This window comes from Oncorhynchus tshawytscha, linkage group LG02 (genome assembly GCF_018296145.1).
Source record: "Oncorhynchus tshawytscha isolate Ot180627B linkage group LG02, Otsh_v2.0, whole genome shotgun sequence".
NCBI classification, from domain to species: domain Eukaryota; kingdom Metazoa; phylum Chordata; class Actinopteri; order Salmoniformes; family Salmonidae; genus Oncorhynchus; species Oncorhynchus tshawytscha.
The window spans coordinates 15,702,585-15,721,559 of record NC_056430.1 but is presented as its reverse complement, the minus strand read 5'-3'; the positions used below and the strand labels follow the sequence as shown (position 1 = coordinate 15,721,559).

General features: G+C 42.3%; 1 protein-coding gene across 3 annotated transcripts in view; it reads right to left on the bottom strand.

Annotated features, from left to right (window-relative positions):
- Nucleotides 1-675: 675 nt before the first annotated feature.
- LOC112247075 (caM kinase-like vesicle-associated protein) overlaps nt 676-18,975 on the bottom strand; it is a 36,532-nt gene continuing 18,232 nt past the window's right edge. For 2 of the 3 annotated variants that reach the window (XM_024415733.2, XM_024415734.2), the window contains exons 2-11: nt 9,385-9,520; nt 9,117-9,248; nt 5,321-5,395; nt 4,874-5,012; nt 3,456-3,576; nt 3,215-3,290; nt 2,963-3,099; nt 2,511-2,589; nt 2,317-2,404; nt 676-2,134 (exon numbers count right to left, since the gene is read on the bottom strand). In XM_024415733.2, coding sequence (XP_024271501.1) covers nt 1,817-2,134; nt 2,317-2,404; nt 2,511-2,589; nt 2,963-3,099; nt 3,215-3,290; nt 3,456-3,576; nt 4,874-5,012; nt 5,321-5,395; nt 9,117-9,248; nt 9,385-9,479 — 1,260 coding nt within the window. In that variant the 5' untranslated portion in view covers nt 9,480-9,520 and the 3' untranslated portion in view covers nt 676-1,816. The remainder of the gene's footprint in view (nt 2,135-2,316; nt 2,405-2,510; nt 2,590-2,962; nt 3,100-3,214; nt 3,291-3,455; nt 3,577-4,873; nt 5,013-5,320; nt 5,396-9,116; nt 9,249-9,384; nt 9,521-18,975) is intronic. The other variant, XM_024415735.2, reaches the window with a different exon arrangement.

The following is an 18,975-nucleotide window of genomic DNA, read 5'->3' as shown; positions in this document are numbered from 1 at the left end:
CTTAGGCTAACAGGCTAGATTAATTTCCATCCCTGCTCGCAAGTTTCTGTAACAATCTAGATAGCAAGCCAACCAAAACTATTTTACCCTGTGGAGAAAGGGGCACTTGGATGAAGTGGAGCAGGAGGCCAGAAAAGAAATCTAATTCTACGAGTAAATGGAAACAACAACAAAAAGACTCATCGTTGTTACCAGCAACTTGCCAACTTGCAGCCAGGCTAACCCACCAGCCTCAGCATATCATGTTTTGTGACAAACCTGTAACCTTAGATAGCTAATGTAACAACCAAACACCACAGATGAATATGATTATATTAACATATGGAAAACGGTTTAAATTGGTTAGGGGCTCGTAAGCAAGCATTTCACTGTAAGGGCTACACCAGCTGTATTCGCCGCATGTGACTAATGCAATTTGATATATCTTATAACTTATGTTATATATTAAGTTAGTTATGTCTCAAAATTAAGTATATCAAACGTTAGTCAACTTTCTCAGTGCATCCAGTAAAGACAACCACATAACTCGCTTGCTAACTAGCTACATAGGCAATAAAATTCACTTTTTTTGTGTGTAATTTCAGCATCCCCGATGCAGGATGTGATGACAGGATTACTTTTCTGGAATGAAATGAGGATGATACATTGGTATACATTGTCCATCAAAAATATAACTTGTGAATCACCATTCATTTTATTATAGATTTCAGTCAAGGAATACAGAGACAAAATATGAGGGACGTTACTCAAAATACAAGAAAATGTTGTCGTTAAATGAACACATACTAATAGCATACATTAACCTTGTAGCACACTTGTAAATGTGTGAGGCTTGATAAAATCATTGCTTTGTTCTGTCACATACTTATGTGGTGGCTCCCATGATATGAAAAAGTGAATTAAGAATATATTTTTCAGCTTTACATGTATTCATGGGAAAAGAGGAAAAAAAACAATGTGTCAAGTGTATAAATCTGTAAATTACAAATATGTTCTACTGTCCCTAGCTGGTCATGGCATATGGGAGAAAAAACTCATACTGATCAGTCACAATTAAAGTGATTCAAAAAAGTCTGTTTTATACAGCAATACCAATATTGCTCAATTGATAGATTTACATAATACTTTGGCAACCCTTCAGCTAAAAGATGCTTAAAACATAGATACCACACCGTGTAACAGGCTTGACACTACCTTAAACTAATTACATACAACATGAGCTACTATTTGCTAAATCTTAATAAAAGCCTGTACATTACTTTATTGGGACCATGAATCAACCACACAGACGTTCTCACAGGTTTCTTTCGTCTTTTCATAAACGGGAGTATAAAGACAAAATATGCAGTTATTAGTTGCTTTGAGGATAATTTCTCACTAACATATCGACTAGGGTACAGTAGCAAACAGATTTAGAAATTGCCTCTCTAAGAGATGGAACCAAGGAGGCAGGACATTACAAACATATACTGTAGGTGTCTAAGAACTGCACTAAAAGGTGTGATTCAGATTCAAACAGATACATTTATAGAATTGAGATTTCCATGAAATTAAAAGTAATTAATTGAAGAGAAAGTTTGAGACTGAGACATTTCCTAGACCTGCTCAAAATAATTAGTATTCCTCACACACTTTGAACCATTTTCAAAAGGATGAGTATCCTTAAAACAATGCTTAATATAGACAGACCATCTCAAACAATCACAGATATAACAGACCGAGTGAGATGTTGCTGCACTAATGCTGCAAGAAGGAGGGTGGGGCGGAGTGTTATTGACAGGGTGTGTGTGGTGGGGTTGTACTGGTGCTGCTCTGTCTAGCCATTCTGATCGTCCTGTGTTTGTGGGGGTGTTTGGAGGGGCACTGCGGCGTCCCCGTTACACCGTTGCAGGGGATCTGCCTCTGGCTCATCAGGAGTGATGATGGCGGCTAAATTCTGTGAGTCAGGGACCTGGAGGGTGACCGAGGCCTCTGTGCTGACAGGGGTGCCCTCAGGAGCATCAGCTGAGGGTACTGGAGTGTTGCTGGAGGTGACAGGGCATGTAGAGCCCCCTGGAACCGGGCTGGAGGCCCCTGAGTCCCTCTGTTCTGGAGCTCGAAGCCTCTTCATCATTGTTGTGACCCGTACAGCTTTCTGTGGAAGAGGAAGACCATAGAAAGATATTTTTAGAATGCTATCATCTAAGTGAAGAATCTGCGCAGTGAATGAATAGAACTTCATATGCACAACATTCATACATTATGCAGTGCAGCCAAGTTACACAATGATTGTAAAAAGTACCAAAAAAAGGTTTGTTTGACAGAAAGGAAGAATACCTTCCACTTGGCTTTGGCAAAGTTCTTTTCAATTTGCCCACACACTCCATCCCTGATGTTCTTATTGGACGCTGCATTCCCAGAAATCCTGAAACAAGGGACAGGTAAACAGAAAACCAATCAAAACACATACACACACTGCAAACTTAAGAAGGAAAAATTGTTATGTATTTTAATCTTGGATCGATCCATACCATTCATGGTTGATGGCCTCCTGTGCAGTCAGTCTTTGATCCTGCTCCACTTCCATCAGACTTGCCACCAGGCTTTTCGCTGTACAACAAATAAAAAAATGGAATACAATTTTATTTGTCAAGTGCTGAAAACAACAAGTGTAGACCTTACTGTGATATGCTTACTTACAAGACCTTAACTAGCAATGGAGTTAAGAAACATATTTACTAAATAAACTAAAGTAAAAAAATAAAAGAGTAACAATAACGAGGCTATATACAGGGGGTACCGGTACCGAGTCACTCTGTGGGGGTACAGGTTAGTCAAGGTATTTGTACACATCTTCTCTTTCTCTCTTCTGGTGCAACAGAAGTAGACACTCCTAAAAACCTTCCTTTTCCCATCTACTGGTTCCTAAATGTGCTACGTAGTACTGCATTTTGATTTGATCTCGAATTATAGTGTTTTATACCTGAGTCAGAGATATCATCCCAGTACGGTGAGTCAAACTCATAGTCTCCTGACAGAATCTTGAGGAAAAGATTCTTGTCGTGATTATCATAGTCGTCATCTTCCATTTCGTCATAGAAAGGGGGGTTTCCAGACAGGCTGGAGAAAGAAAACAAGACATAGTTGATAGTCACCTGAGATGGACGATAACACGAGTACTGTATGGGCAAGACACTGTAAACTCTAGTGAACTGAGGTGATAGAGAACACTCACAGAATATACACAATGACCCCGATGGCCCAGCAGTCCACTGGCCTTCCATACCTCTGACGTCCCACCACCTCAGGAGCTGCAGTAAGACACACACAATCCAATATACATGAATAGAACATTGGAATGCTCAGGAGGTAGCAACATAGTATATAGCTCTCAAGTTGTCCAAACACCATTACTGTCATGTCAAACCCATTTGCCCCCATACGTCAATGATCTGCCCCATTCCCTAACAACTCACCAAGGTACTCTGGGGTTCCACAGGGGTCCTTGATGAGTCCTTTCTCCAGCTTGGCCAGGTGGAAGTCACTGATTACTATTTTGGAGTGCTTCAGGCGATTGAAGTACACCAAGTTCTCCAGCTGTGTGAAACAAAACAAAGTGTATGTCTGAATAGATATTTTTGGTATGTAGAAAGAATGACAAAAATATACATAATTGGCAATTACTCAGGGTGCCATATAATTAATGTTCTTTTAATGCAGAGGGAAAAGTAGCTACCGTAATTTCCGGACTATAAGCTGCTACTTTATTCCCAGGCTTTGAACCTCGCGGTTTATACAATGACGTGGCTAATTTATGGATTTTTCACGCTTTCATAAGATTCATGCCGCCAAAAAACTGAGCACTGTCACATAATGTGACGTAAATCGAGTGCGCTCAAACTTCCCATCATTCTGATTACGGTAGTAATTTTGTCACCCTCATCATGGCAAAGACACGGAGAAATGCATATGATGCAGCTTTCAAGTTGAAGGCGATCGATCTGGCTGTTGGAAAAGGAAATAGAGCTGCTGCATGGGAGCTTGGCCTTAATGAGTCGATGATAAGACGTTGGAAACAGCAGCGTGAGGAACTGACTCAGTGCAAAAAGACAACAAAAGCTTTCAGAGGGAAGAAAAGCAGATGGCCCAAAGTATTTGCAGCCACTCGACATCAGTGTAAATCGTGCATTTAAGGTGGCGCTCCGTGTTCAGTGGGAGGCTTGGATGACAAGTGGGGAGAAATCCTTCACTAAAACGGGCCGCATGCGAAGAGCAACTTGTGGTCAAGTCTGCGAGTGGGTCCTGACAGCGTGGAGCATTGTCAAAAAATCCACTATCATCAACGGGTTTCGAAAGGCTGGACTGCTGCGTGTTGAAGGGGCAGCAAGAGCTCAGCGGGGAATTTGCCTCCGGATGAAAGTGACAAGAGCGACAATGAAAACGATCCAACATCGGATGAAGCAATTCTGAGGCTATTCAACTCCGACACCGAAGGAGATGACTTCAGTGGTTTCAGTGCACAGGAGGAGGAAGATAGTGACCAATGACTTTCTTGGTAGGCTACTGTTTTAATTTTTGTTACAAGCCGTGTTTCGTTAAAGCATATTTATTTTTGTTACAAGCCGTGTTTCGTTTAAAGGCTGTGTAAAGTTCATTTGGTTCAATGTACCGGTAGGCACCTGCGGCTTATAGACATGTGCGGCTTATTTATGTACAAAATACATATTTTTTAATAATTCAGTGGGTGCGGCTTATATTCAGGTGCGCTTAATAGTCCAGAAATGACGGTACATTTCTTATTTCTAATGCTGTCACCCGATTGAGTGGCCTATGGTGTAATAACCTCTATGAAACACCAGATGGGAGCAGTGTGCTGTGTGTGTGCGCAGTATACCTTGAGGTTCCTGTGGACGATTCTCTGGGAGTGCAGATAGGCCACGGCTTCCAACACCTGTCTGACAACGTTGCTGGTGTCCCTCTCCGAGTAGTAGCCTTGGTCTAAGATCCAGTCAAAGACCTCTCTGCCTGTAGCTCTGCAGAGAAGAACATCCAGAGAAAACCACTCATGTGTCGTATTTCTAAATTGTACTCTAGGCCTCTCGCAACATTCAAGAAGTAAAAATCAACTCTCAGATGAGTTTACTAAAATTAGATTCTCCAGGAGAATATGGAAAATTGACATTTCACACAGGGGTTGAGAAAGAGAGTATGCATTGGCAAGTCTGCAGGACGTAGGTACACTCCCTAATGGTGTAATCATTGGAACGGAACCATGATGACTTCAAGATAACAAATAAAAAGCCCTAATCAATGTCACTCAATAACCTCCAATAACACTCACAGCTCCAGGAAGAGGAAGTATTCCTTCCTAGTTTCAAAGACATCAACCAGCTGGAGGATGTTATGATGTTTAACCCTGTGAAAGAGGGAGGGAGACACAGATGGAAACAGAAAAACAAAGTCATATATTGAGCAATTTTAAACCAAGATTAACTAGTAATAATTAAGACATAACATTTGATCAAATGTATTAGTAGTTTAATGATTTAATAACCATTAGAAAATTGGACCATTTCCCATTCAAGTAAAATTCAGATGAAATGCCTACTCATGCATTGAATAAAATCAGTATAGACAAAAATGGACATTACTTGTGATATTGTATGAGTGACTTGATGATATTTTGATCTGTATAGAAAGTGGACCATTTCCAATTCCCGTGAAATTTGGATGAATTAATTAAACCTAGAGATCGGTCTCATTACAGCAGCAAACTAACGTGTGCTAATAAGACATTTGATTTGGTCTTTCAAGGAATTTTGATTGGCATATTCTATTAAAAAATGTAAGTTAATGTCTAAATTAATTTAATCACCTAAGTATTTTAATTACATTTGAATATATATTTTTTTCAATTACAGATTGGGGTCTGTGACTCTTTCATTACAGGTCCTACTCCATGCTAATTTCAGACTGGACTGCTAAAGAGATATTGCGTTACTGTAACTAGAAAAGGTACATTTCCTTTGCTTGCTTCAAGTTTATGGTAGTCGAAGAACTTTCCATTGTTAAAGGCTAATGGAGAATTCAAACTGAACAGGAGTGGTGTTATGGGAACGTAATGGGGATGTTATGGGAACAGTATGTGTAACTTCAGTAATTAGTAACAGGTATTAGGTCATTTGTAGTTAACTACCTCTATGGTGTTTTTTCCATTTCTATTGCATAAATGTGAAATTTTAACAAAATGATTAATGCATTTTGTATCCTTTATGTTCTGCTAGCAAACGGGGAATTTTGGAGAATTATTTTTGTTGATGACCTACGCGGAACATTAATTAAACTACCAACAGGACATTCAAAACTGTAATATCTTGTGCTTCACGGAGTCGTGGCTGAACGACAACATTATCAACATACAGCTGGCTGGTTATACGCTGTATTGGCAGAATAGAACAGTGGCGCCTGGTAAAACAAGGGGCTGCGGACTATGTATTTTAGTAAATAACAGCTGGTGCACGATATCTAAGGAAATCTCAAGGTTTTGCTCGCCTGAGTTAGAGTATCTCATGATAAGCTGTAGACCGCACTATCTACCTAGAGAGTTATCTGTATTTTTCGTAGCTGTCTACATACCACCACAGACTGATGCAGGCACTAAGACCGCACTGAATGAGCTCTATTCCGCCATAAGCAAACAGGAAAAGCTCATCCAGAGGCGGCGCTCCTAGTAGCCGGGGACTTCAATGCAGGGAAACTTAAATCTGTCTCAGCAAATTTCTATCAGCATGTTAAATGTGCAACCAGAGGGAAAAAAACTTGACCACCTTTACTCCAGATACAGAGAAACATACAAAGTCAAATCAAATGTATTTAAATAGCCCTTTGTACATCAGCTGATATCTCAAAGTGCTGTACAAAAACCGAGCCTAAAACCCCAGACAGCAAGCAATGCAGGTGTAGAAGCAATCGGACACAAAGCTCTCCCTTGCCCTCCATGTGGCAAATCTGACCATAATTCTATCCTCCTGATTCCTGCTTACAAGCAAAAAAATTAAGCAGGAAGCACCAGTGACACGATCAATAAAAAATTAAGCAGATGCTAAGATACAGGACTGTTTTGCTAGCACAGACTGGAATATGTTCTGGGATTCCTCCTACGGCATTGAGGAGTACACCACATCAGTCATTGGCTTCATCAATAAGTGCCTTGATGACGTCATCCCCACAGTGACCGTACGTAATACCCAAACCAGAAGCCATGGATTACAGGCTACATCCGCACTGAGCTAAAGGCTAGAGCTGCCAGTTTTCAAGGAGCGGCACTCTAACCCGGAAGCTTATAAGAAGTCCCGCTATACCCTTCGACGAACCATCAAACAGGCAAAGCGTCAATACAGGACTGAGATCAAATCGTACTACACCGGCTCTGACACTCGTTGGATGTGGCAAGGCTTGCAAACCATTACAGACTACAAAGGGAAGCACAGCCGAGAGCTGCCCAGTGACACAAGCCTACCAGACGAGCTAAACTACTTCTATGCTCTCTTCAAGGCAAATAACACTGAAACACGCATGAGAGCATCAGCTGTTCCGGATGACTCTGTGATCATGCTCTCCGCAGCCGATGTGAGTAAGACCTTTAAACAGGTCAACATTCACAAGGCCGCAGGGCCAGACGGATTACCAGGACGTGTACTGCAAGCATGCACTCCCCAACTGGCAAGTGTCTTCACTGACATTTTCAACCTCTCCCTGTCCGCGTCTGTAATACCAACATGTTTTAAGCAGACCACAATAGTCCCTGTGCCCAAGAACACGAAGGTAACTTTCCTAAATGACTACCGACCCGTAGCACTCACATCTATAGCAATGAAGTGCTTTGAAAGGCTGGCCATGGCTCACATCAACATCATTATCCCAGAAACCTCCAATTTGCATACCGCCCTAACAGATCCACAGATGATGCAATCTCTATTGCACTCCACACTGACCTTTCTCAACTGGACAAAAGGAACACCTATATGAGAATGCTATTCATTGACTACAGCTCAGCGTTCAACATAGTGCCCTCAAAGCTCATCACTAAGCTAAGGACCCTGGTACTAAACACCTCCCTCTGTAACTGGAACCTGGAGTTCCTGACGGGCCGCCCCCAGGTGGGGGCGCCACGCTGATCCTCAATGCAGAGGCATCTCAGGGGTGCGTGCTCAGTCCCCTCCTGTACTCCCTGTTCACTCATGACTGCAAGGCCTGGCACGACTCCAACACCATCATTAAGTTTGCCAATGACACAACAGTGGTAGACCTGATCACCGACAACGACGAGACATCCTATAGGGAGGAGGTCAGAGACCTGGTCCCAGGACAACAACCTCTCCCTCAACGTGATCAAGACATCTCCTTTGATTTTGGACTACAGGAAAAAGAAGACAGAGCATGCCCCCATTCTCATCGACGGGGCTGTAGTGGAGCAGGTTGAGAGCTTCAAGTTCCTTGGTGTCCACATCAACAACAAACTAACATGGTCCAAACACACCAAGACAATCGTGAAGAGGGCACAATAAAACCTATTCCCCCTCAAGAGACTGAAAAGATTTGGCATGGGTCCTCAGGTCCTCAAAAGGTTCTACAGCTGCACAGTCGAGAGCATCATGATTGCATCATTCCCTGGTATGACAACTGCTCGGCCCCCACCCGCAAGGCACTACAGAGGGTAGTGCATATGGCCCACTACATCACTGGGGCCAAGCTTCCTTCCATCCAGGACCTCTACATCAGGCGGTGTCAGAGGAAGGCCTAAAAATGATCGAAGACTCCAGCCACCCTAGTCATAGACTGTTCTGTTGGTTACGTTGAGGGATAGGTTGCTATTCAGGCACCACACTGCTGTGTCGTCTATTGTTATTTTACTGCTGCTCTTTAATTACTTGTTACTTTTATGTCTTGTTCTTACTCATATTTTTTTTTAACTGCTTTGTTGGTTAGGCGCTCATAAGTAAGCATGTTACTGTAAGGTCTACACCTGTTGTATTCGGCACATGTGACTAATACAAATTGATTTGATTGCTGTGGCATTCCAGATGCCACGGGTAAAGCTCTGAAATAATGCATAAGCCAAACTGAATGTAACTTACATCTTCAAGATCAGGATCTCATTCTTGGCAGCTTTTCTCACTTTCCTCCCATCCTTTTTCAGAAACTTTTTACAGGTGAACATTTTGAGTGTGTTCTTGTCCTTTGCTCTGAATATCTCACAGAACTCCTCCCTAAACAAGGACCACACACAAGAGCAAACAAAATAAACATTTCACTAAAAGCTATACTGAATGGAAGAAGCATTCTTTTACTATTTAGTTAAAGTCTCAGACTACGGAATGTAAGTCATTGTGAAGGAATACTCACGATTTGACAATTTGTCCCAGGTCATATTTATCAGTCACCTCTGAGGGATTGTTGTAATCCTTCTTCTCCCCGAGTGTCAAACAGCCAAATGGCATGGCAGCTCCTCAGCTACACAGGGAGATCACACCAACACCACCTGTTACCAAGACATAGCATATTGTTGCTATAATAGTACACATTGTACAACAGTAGATACCAAGTTCCACCTCACTACTAAACAACTTAAGAGCACCATGACCTAAGCCTATTGAATATTACTTTGCTGTTCTTATACAGTATACAGCATGTATACAGCATATGCAATGCTATGACAAAGAATGTAGTTTATCATTACTAACAATTGCAGATTTTTTTTGTTTTTAAATCAATGCTTTCAATCCATGCACAAAATAGGCAGAGGAGCATCATGCACTTATCGTTTTCAAAATGTGTTTATCGAATAAGCCCGTCATATATGCCCGTCACTTTGGACTCAACATTATTCACAAGAACTCTCCTGCAAAAAGATTGAACGCTCCAGTAATCTGGAAGGCTGCTTTCTTTTCACTCAATAGTGAGTCAGACAGCCCTTTACCACCTTGGTCTGCTCTCTGTATCTCAGAGAGACTACTCTGAAAGGATGTAGCAGTGGGGAAAGATGCATGGAATAAAAGACAAGCTGGCAAATGTCTCAATGTAATAGAGATTTTTATGAATTTAGGATAACTTCCTGTTTTCATTTAGCTATTAGGCAGAATGGCAATTTACAACCTTTTAAAAATTACTTTTGGAACCGAATTGGTGTTCATAAATGTCCCTGGTCCAATACGTACACACTATTCAGCTTTGGACAAGTCATACCACCAGCAGCAGCAGTAGATTTGGTTCTTTCTGAACAGAGCATACAGTTCCCTGAATACATAAATATGATCCTCTCTGGATGGGTTTCTGGTTGCTGAACAACCCTGTTGATTTGGCAGTAGAAAGCAGAGTGAAATAAAGTGGGAGGATGAGGAGGAGAGTGCATTTGACTGAGGTGCCATCTCATTGGAGTGTCATCAGTCATGTCCCTATTAAGAGAAGAAAAATGATGCCGCATCTCTGGTGGAAAATCAATGCGAGTTTCACTCCGTGGTAGAGGAAAATAACACGTCCTTATGGAAGGATCACGAATACATGAGGAAACAATGGGAAAATGAATGATAAACAGGAAAGGCATTTGGCCTTTGTAACTGAACCATTATACCAAAGCTGCAGTAATATCTACTGTAAAGGCACATGATTTCAAATCAGTTCCAATCTTGTTGTATTAGGAGCAAAAAAATTGTTAGGTACAAGCAGTGGTGTAAAGTACTTAAGTAAAATTTATTTAAAGTACTACTTAAGTAGTTTTTTGGGGTATCTGTACTTAATAATTTATATTTTTGCCAACTTTTACTTCAATACATTCCTAAAGAAAATAATATACTGTTTACTCCATACATTTTCCCTGACACCCAAAAGTACATTTTGACAGGAAAATGGTCCAATTCACACACTTATCAAGATAACATCCCTGGTTATCCCTACTGCCTCTGATCTGAAGGACTCACTAAACACAAATGCTTTGTTTGTAAATTATGTCTGGGTGTTGGAGTGTGCCCCTGGCTATCAGTCAATAAAATAAAAAGATGAAAATTGTGCCGTCTGGTTGGCTTAATATAATATATTTTTACTTTTGATACTTAAGTACATTTTAGCAACTCCATTTACTTTTGATTCTTAAGTATATTTAAAACCCAAATACTTGTAGACTTTTACTCAAGTAGTATTTTACTGGGTGACTTTTACTTGAGTCATTTCCTATTAAGGTATCTTTACTTTTACTCAAGTATGACAATTTAGTACTTTTTCCGCCACTGGGTATAAGTACAGTGTATGCAATAAAAACGTAGTCCGTTATTTCAGCAATTTCAACATTTATCATCCCAAAAAAGTAGCCATTGTATAGAAAGCAACCGAAATGCAAAGATCTAGGTGAGTAATTGAATTGATAAAAAATCTCATTGGGTATACACGACAGTACACTAATTTTCTTCTGACAATACTCAGACCGATCATTCATGATCTATGAGGCATCTCCTATGCTCAGTGTGAACCTTCACTCACGGCTGGGAAGCAGGTAAATGTCTAAACTGACAGACAGGCAGAGGAGTCTATTGATTACGGTTCAAATCAGAAATGTGAGGACATCTCCTGTGTTTGTGACCTATTGTTAGCAGGAAATAATGTCTTGGAACAAGCTGATATTTAATAGCATGGGTGCCAGTCTGTTTCTGTTGTCTTGCAAACTCTTTATGGAATTGTCATGGCTTGACAATGGAATAGGCAAAAGCACAAAAAATCTGGGACCAGGCTAGAGATTTAATGGGCATTAGGTAAATCAAATCAAATCAAATTTTATTTGTCACATACACATGGTTAGCAGATGTTAATGCGAGTGTAGCGAAATGCTTGTGCTTCTAGTTCCGACAATGCAGTAATAACGAGCAAGTAATCTAACTAACAATTCCAAAAAAACTACTGTCTTATACACAGTGTAAGGGGATAAAGAATATGTACATAAGGATATATGAATGAGTGATGGTACAGAGCAGCATAGGCAAGATACAGTAGATGATATCGAGTACAGTATATACATATGAGATAAGTATGTAAACCAAGTGGCATAGTTAAAGTGGCTAGTGATACATGTATTACATAAGGATGCAGTCGATGATATAGAGTACAGTATCAACGTATGCATATGAGATGAACAATGTAGGGTAAGTAACATTATATAAGGTAGCATTGTTTAAAGTGGCTAGTGATATATTTACATAATTTCCCATCAATTCCCATGATTAAAGTGGCTGGAGTAGAGTCAGTGTCATTGACAGTGTGTTGGCAGTAGCCACTCAATGTTGGTGGTGGCTGTTTAACAGTCTGATGGCCTTGAGATAGAAGCTGTTTTTCAGTCTCTCGGTCCCAGCTTTGATGCACCTGTACTGACCTCGCCTTCTGGATGACAGCGGGGTGAACAGGCAGTGGCTCGGGTGGTTGATGTCCTTGATGATCTTTATGGCCTTCCTGTAGCATCGGGTGGTGTAGGTGTCCTGGAGGGCAGGTAGTTTGCCCCCGGTGATGCGTTGTGCAGACCTCACTACCCTCTGGAGAGCCTTACGGTTGAGGGCGGTGCAGTTGCCATACCAGGCGGTGATACAGCCCGCCAGGATGCTCTCGATTGTGCATCTGTAGAAGTTTGTGAGTGCTTTTGGTGACAAGCCGAATTTCTTCAGCCTCCTGAGGTTGAAGAGGCGCTGCTGCGCCTTCCTCACGATGCTGTCTGTGTGAGTGGACCAATTCAGTTTGTCTGTGATGTGTATGCCGAGGAACTTAAAACTTGCTACCCTCTCCACTACTGTTCCATCGATGTGGATGGGGGGTGTTCCCTCTGCTGTTTCCTGAAGTCCACAATCATCTCCTTAGTTTTGTTGACGTTGAGTGTGAGGTTATTTTCCTGACACCACACTCCGAGGGCCCTCACCTCCTCCCTGTAGGCCGTCTCGTCGTTGTTGGTAATCAAGCCTACCACTGTTGTGTCGTCCGCAAACTTGATGATTGAGTTGGAGGCGTGCATGGCCACGCAGTCGTGGGTGAACAGGGAGTACAGGAGGGGGCTCAGAACGCACCCTTGTGGGGCCCCAGTGTTGAGGATCAGCGGGGAGGAGATGTTGTTGCCTACCCTCACCACCTGGGGCGGCCCGTCAGGAAGTCCAGTACCCAGTTGCACAGGGCGGGGTCGAGACCCAGGGTCTCGAGCTTGATGACGAGCTTGGAGGGTACTATGGTGTTGAATGCCGAGCTGTAGTCGATGAACAGCATTCTCACATAGGTATTCCTCTTGTCCAGATGGGTTAGGGCAGTGTGCAGTGTGGTTGAGATTGCATCGTCTGTGGACCTATTTGGGCGGTAAGCAAATTGGAGTGGGTCAAGGGTGTCAGGTAGGGTGGAGGTGATATGGTCCTTGACTAGTCTCTCAAAGCACTTCATGATGACGGATGTGAGTGCTACGGGGCGGTAGTCGTTTAGCTCAGTTACCTTAGCTTTCTTGGGAACAGGAACAATGGTGGCCCTCTTGAAGCATGTGGGAACAGCAGACTGGTATAGGGATTGGTTGAATATGTCCGTAAACACACCGGCCAGCTGGTCTGCGCATGCTCTGAGGGCGCGGCTGGGGATGCCGTCTGGGCCTGCAGCCTTGCGAGGGTTAACACGTTTAAATGTCTTACTCACTTCGGCTGCAGTGAAGGAGAGACCGCATGATTCCGTTGCAGGCCGTGTCAGTGGCACTGTATTGTCCTCAAAGCGGGCAAAAAGTTATTTAGTCTGCCTGGGAGCAAGACATCCTGGTCCGTGACTGGGCTGGGTTTCTTCCTGTAGTCCGTGATTGACTGTAGACCCTGCCACATACCTCTTGTGTCTGAGCCGTTGAATTGAGATTCTACTTTGTCTCTGTACTGGCGCTTAGCTTGTTTGATAGCCTTGCGGAGGGAATAGCTGCACTGTTTGTATTCAGCCATGTTACCAGACACCTTGCCCTGATTAAAAGCAGTGGTTCGTGCCTTCAGTTTCACACGAATGCTGCCATCAATCCACGGTTTCTGGTTAGGGAATGTTTTAATCGTTGCTATGGGAACGACATCTTCAACGCACGTTCTAATGAACTCGCACACCGTATCAGCGTATTCGTCAATGTTGTTGTCTGACGCAACACGAAACATCTCCCAGTCCACGTGATGGAAGCAGTCTTGGAGTGTGGAGTCAGCTTGGTCGGACCAGCGTTGGACAGACCTCAGCGTGGGAGCTTCTTGTTTTAGTTTCTGTCTGTAGGCAGGGATCAACAAAATGGAGTCGTGGTCAGCTTTTCCGAAAGGGGGCGGGGCAGGGCCTTATATGCGTCGCGGAAGTTAGAGTAACAATGATCCAGGGTCTTTCCACCCCTGGTTGCGCAATCAATATGCTGATAAAATTTAGGGAGTCTTGTTTTCAGATTAGCCTTGTTAAAATCCCGGCTACAATGAATGCAGCCTCCGGATAAATCGTTTCCAGTTTGCAGAGAGTTAAATAAAGTTCGTTCAGAGCCATCGATGTGTCTGCTTGGGGGATATATACGGCTGTGATTATAATCGAAGAGAATTCTCTTGGTAGATAATGCGGTCTACATTTGATTGTGAGGAATTCTAAATCAGGTGAACAGAAGGATTTGAGTTCCTGTATGTTTCCTTCATCACACCATGTCACGTTGGCCATAAGACATACGCCCCCGCCCGTCTTCTTACCGGAGAGATGTTTGTTTCTGTCGGCGCGATGCGTGGAGAAACCAGCTGGCTGCACCGCTCGGATTGCGTCTCTCCAGTGAGCCATGTTTCCGTGAAGCAGAGAACGTTACAGTCTCTGATGTCCCTCTGGAATGCTACCCTTGCTCGGATTTCATCAACCTTGTTGTCAAGAGACTGGACATTGGCAAGAAGAATGCTGGGGAGTGGTGCACGATGTGCCCGTCTCCGGAGTCTGACCAGAAGACCGCTTCGTTTCCCTCTTTTTCTGAGTCGTTTTTTTTTTTTTTGGTCGCTGCATGTGATCCACTCGGTTACACTGGTTGTAAGGCAGAACTCAGGATCCGCATCGCGGAAAACATATTCTTGGTCGTACTGATGGTGAGTTGACGCTGATCTTATATTCAGTAGTTCTTGTCGGCTGTATGTAAAGAAACCTAAGATGACCTGGGGTACTAGTGTAAGAAATAACACGTAAAAAAAACAAAAAACTGCATAGTTTCCTAGGAACGCGAAGCGAGGCGGCCATCTCTGTCGGCGCCGGAAGTCGGACGTTAACCTGGGTCTGAAGCTCTGAACCATGGGACCCGAAGGAATAACTCTCTCTAAATGGAAGACCCCTAACCATTTGAGATTTTCAAGCAACTCGAGAAAGTGCTTTATTAGAACACGGCTGAGCAAAAGCCTGCTTTTCCACTGAAAAGCGGGCCAAAACCGGGCTGCGAGTGATTGTTTTGCCCCCCCAAGATTTTTGCAAAAACGACCAAAATCACTATGAATTAAGCTTAAAATTATTTTAATTTAGGAAATCTGTTCCCAAGTATTCCCACAAATAAAAAGAGAGACATGCGATCGTATCTCAATCAGGGCTGTAGTGGAGGGTAAACACACGTAAACGCCATATACGTAACTTTCTATTCGTGAAATAGCGTTTACTCACCTTTTTATTTAGTTAGTTATCGTTATTATTGCGTTCCCAATGTTGATTAAACCTCAGAATGCTAATATTCTTGATCTGAGTTCTAATCGCGCCTGCCTATCTGAACGAGTGGAATCATGATTCAGGTATGCTCCTTATGTTTGCATGCTCCTTATGTTTGCATGCTCCCCCCGGATTTGCCTTGTTAGCAGAGCATTCACTACTCTGTCCAATGGCAAACTTCACCCACGGCACAGGCCGAGACGGGAAACATACTACCTCAGTCCACATCAACGCTGGTAAGTACAGACGCCGCAAACGGTGGGTTTGTGAGATGCTTGACATAAATACATTTTTTAAACATCCCTCGACTCCTATTGTGTCAACAGACACAAAACATACTCTTTGTGAACAACTTGTAAAAATAGTTGCTGATAGTTCAGTCAGGTGGCCAGCTAACTCGTTAGTTCAAGCCAAGGGCTCTCGCTACATATAGCTAGCTAAGTGGCTAGAAGTTATAAATTAACGTTAAACAAAGCTTGACCTCAGGAGGAGCAGTTTACTGAAATTAAGCTAGCTATAATCTTAACAAAATATAGGCTACTATAAGTTCTCATAACAAAATAACGTTGCTTTACAGAGTACTGAGAAAGACAGTGGTGAGGCAGGTTGCAACGCAGGAGGCAAAGGAGACGCGGAGAGAAGTAAGCAGAGAGATGTTAGTAGTACAGTGGTTCCCAAACTACAGGTCAGGGATCAATGTGGGTTCCCCTGAGAGAATCTGTAATCTTATCAAAAGCATTTACAACTTGTTTCTCTTCAAATGGGTCTAGAATACAACATTTTAGAGTAAACTAAGGGCCTTTTACACTGTTAGAATTTACTTGTATATAATTGTGTTGGGACAGCCTGTGGTACCTAAAATGTAGTGAATTATAAAGACAATTTAAATATAAAGGAAATGTAATATTATTCTCATGTATATAAAAATCTATTTTTAAAATAGCTTTACAGAGTGTAGTGATGAGCCAGACAGTGGTGAGGCTGAAGCAGGCTGCAATGCAGGAGGAGACAGAGAGAGAGAAAGCAAGTAGACAGAGAGGCTGTTGAGTAAAGCAATAACTTCACTAAAAAAAGATAATCTGTGCAATCAAACAATACAGTTCTAAAAATGTTAGATGTGTTGGTTTATATCGGTGGTCGTTCAGCCCCAATCGCCCACTGGAGTTGATAGTTTACCCACTTTTTTTACCACTACATCACCGGTCTCAATGTAATCAAGGTATGTTTTGGCTCAACTGTGGTCATTTGCAAATGATTATACTTATAGTATGATCAAGCCCCCCAACCATCCACTCTTGACAAAAATCATCCTGCGGCTGAATCTACACTGAACAAAAAAATGTACGCAATGTGTAAAGTTTTGTTCCCATGTTTCATGAGTTGAAATAAAAGATAACAGAAATGTTCCATATGCACAAAAAGCATATTTCTCTTAAATTTGTTTAAATTGTTGTTTGTGAGAAAGTCTCCTTTGCCAAGATAGTCCATATACCTGAAAGGTGTGGCTTATCAAGAAGCTGATTAAACAGCATGAACATTACACAGGTGCCCCTTATGCTGGAGACAATAGAAGGTCACTTGAAAATGTGCAGTTCTGTCACTCACCACAATACTAGAGATGTCAAGTTGAGGGAGCATGTAATTGGCATGCTGACTACAGGAATGTCCATCAGAGCTTTTGCTAGAGAATTTGATGTTCATTTCTCTACCATAAGCCACCAGAGTGGCCCTTAGTGGAGGTGGGGTTATGGTATGGGCAGGCATAAGCTAGGATCTGTACACAATTCCTGGAAGCTGAAAACATCCCAGTTCTTCCATGTCCTGCATACTCACCAGCATGTCACCCATTGAGTATGTTTGGGATGCTCTGGATCGACAGTGTGTTCCAGTTCCCGCCAATATTCAGCCACTTCAAAAAGCTATTGAAGAGGAGTGGGACAATACTTCACAGCCTGATCAACTCTATGCGAAGGAGATGTGTCGCGCTGCATGAGGTAAATGGTGGTCACACCAGATACTGACTGACTGGTTTTCTGATCCACCCCCTACCTTTTTTTAAAGGTATCTATAACCAACAGATCCATATCTGTATTCCCAGTCATGTGAAATCCATAGCTTAGGGCCTAATGAATTTATTTCAATTGACTGATTTCCTTTTAAGAAGTGTAAGTTGTTGCATATTGCGTTTATATTTTTGTTCAGTGTCGTTGCCTATCCCTGGACTAGACCATGTAAAGAACACTCCATTGTCTAGAGGAGCCCATCTCCCAGAATAGCACTCTGGGCCAGGAGAGAAGACTGAAGTATCATTTCAGAGCCAGAATGATTGCATCCAGAATTGTTTTTCTTTCTAATAAACTCACAAAAAGCCAGAGCCATTAGCTATCTACAGTCTACACTCTGGCAGAGAAGTCTGTTTTTTTTGGCTGTTCATTACAAGAGCTTTCAAAGCAGTAATTAAATTCCATGTACCCATGGTGCTTCAACTCTAGCAGCAGCCCTGTCCGCGTTGGTTCGGAGCGGAGCAGGCAATATCTCCATCTGACTGGTAGACTGATAGTAATCAGCCAGGAGAGGGAAATAACAAACCCTTTGCAGCAAGAGAGAAGAGCGCATAGTTCTGTTTCAGGTTGTGAATCAATCATCTGCACGGGAAGGAGAGAATGAGTTCCTGGAACGAAGACAGAGGAAAGGAGAAGAGGAGGATGAGTGTAGTGTGGGCCACAGTGGGACTCATTACTATATAACTACAGGATCAGGGCTCCAGAGATGCATACTGCCTGACTCGTTGACTGAACAGCACAGTGAAGCTGATAAACTGTAAATCAGCCTCACCTCATGCAATTCTACTACTGCAACTGGTAAAAATACATGGGCCATTTGTTCTATGTTGTCATATCTCCTGCAGCTATACTAATATAATTTCTGTTTGATACTGTATATCTATTTTCCATTCATAAAGAGAGTGGTACTAGTCCATTGTGTATGCTGATCCGGACCCACTCCACAAGAGAGACAAACCCATTCCACGACAGAAGTCATCTACACTGATTCTACAGTACCTCTAGTAAATGTAGCCTACTGTAAATGTATCCTACTGTAAAATCGACAACAAAAGAGTTTAGAATTAGAAAACAACGGGGATGATGACATATGATAGTCATGTCCATCTAGTTTTTAGTTGTACATTTGATAGTCAGCTCTGTAATGGACAACACTATAGATCTTTAAGTGGGTCAAGTCTGTCAAAACCTTAGTCCATAGGTTTTGGAT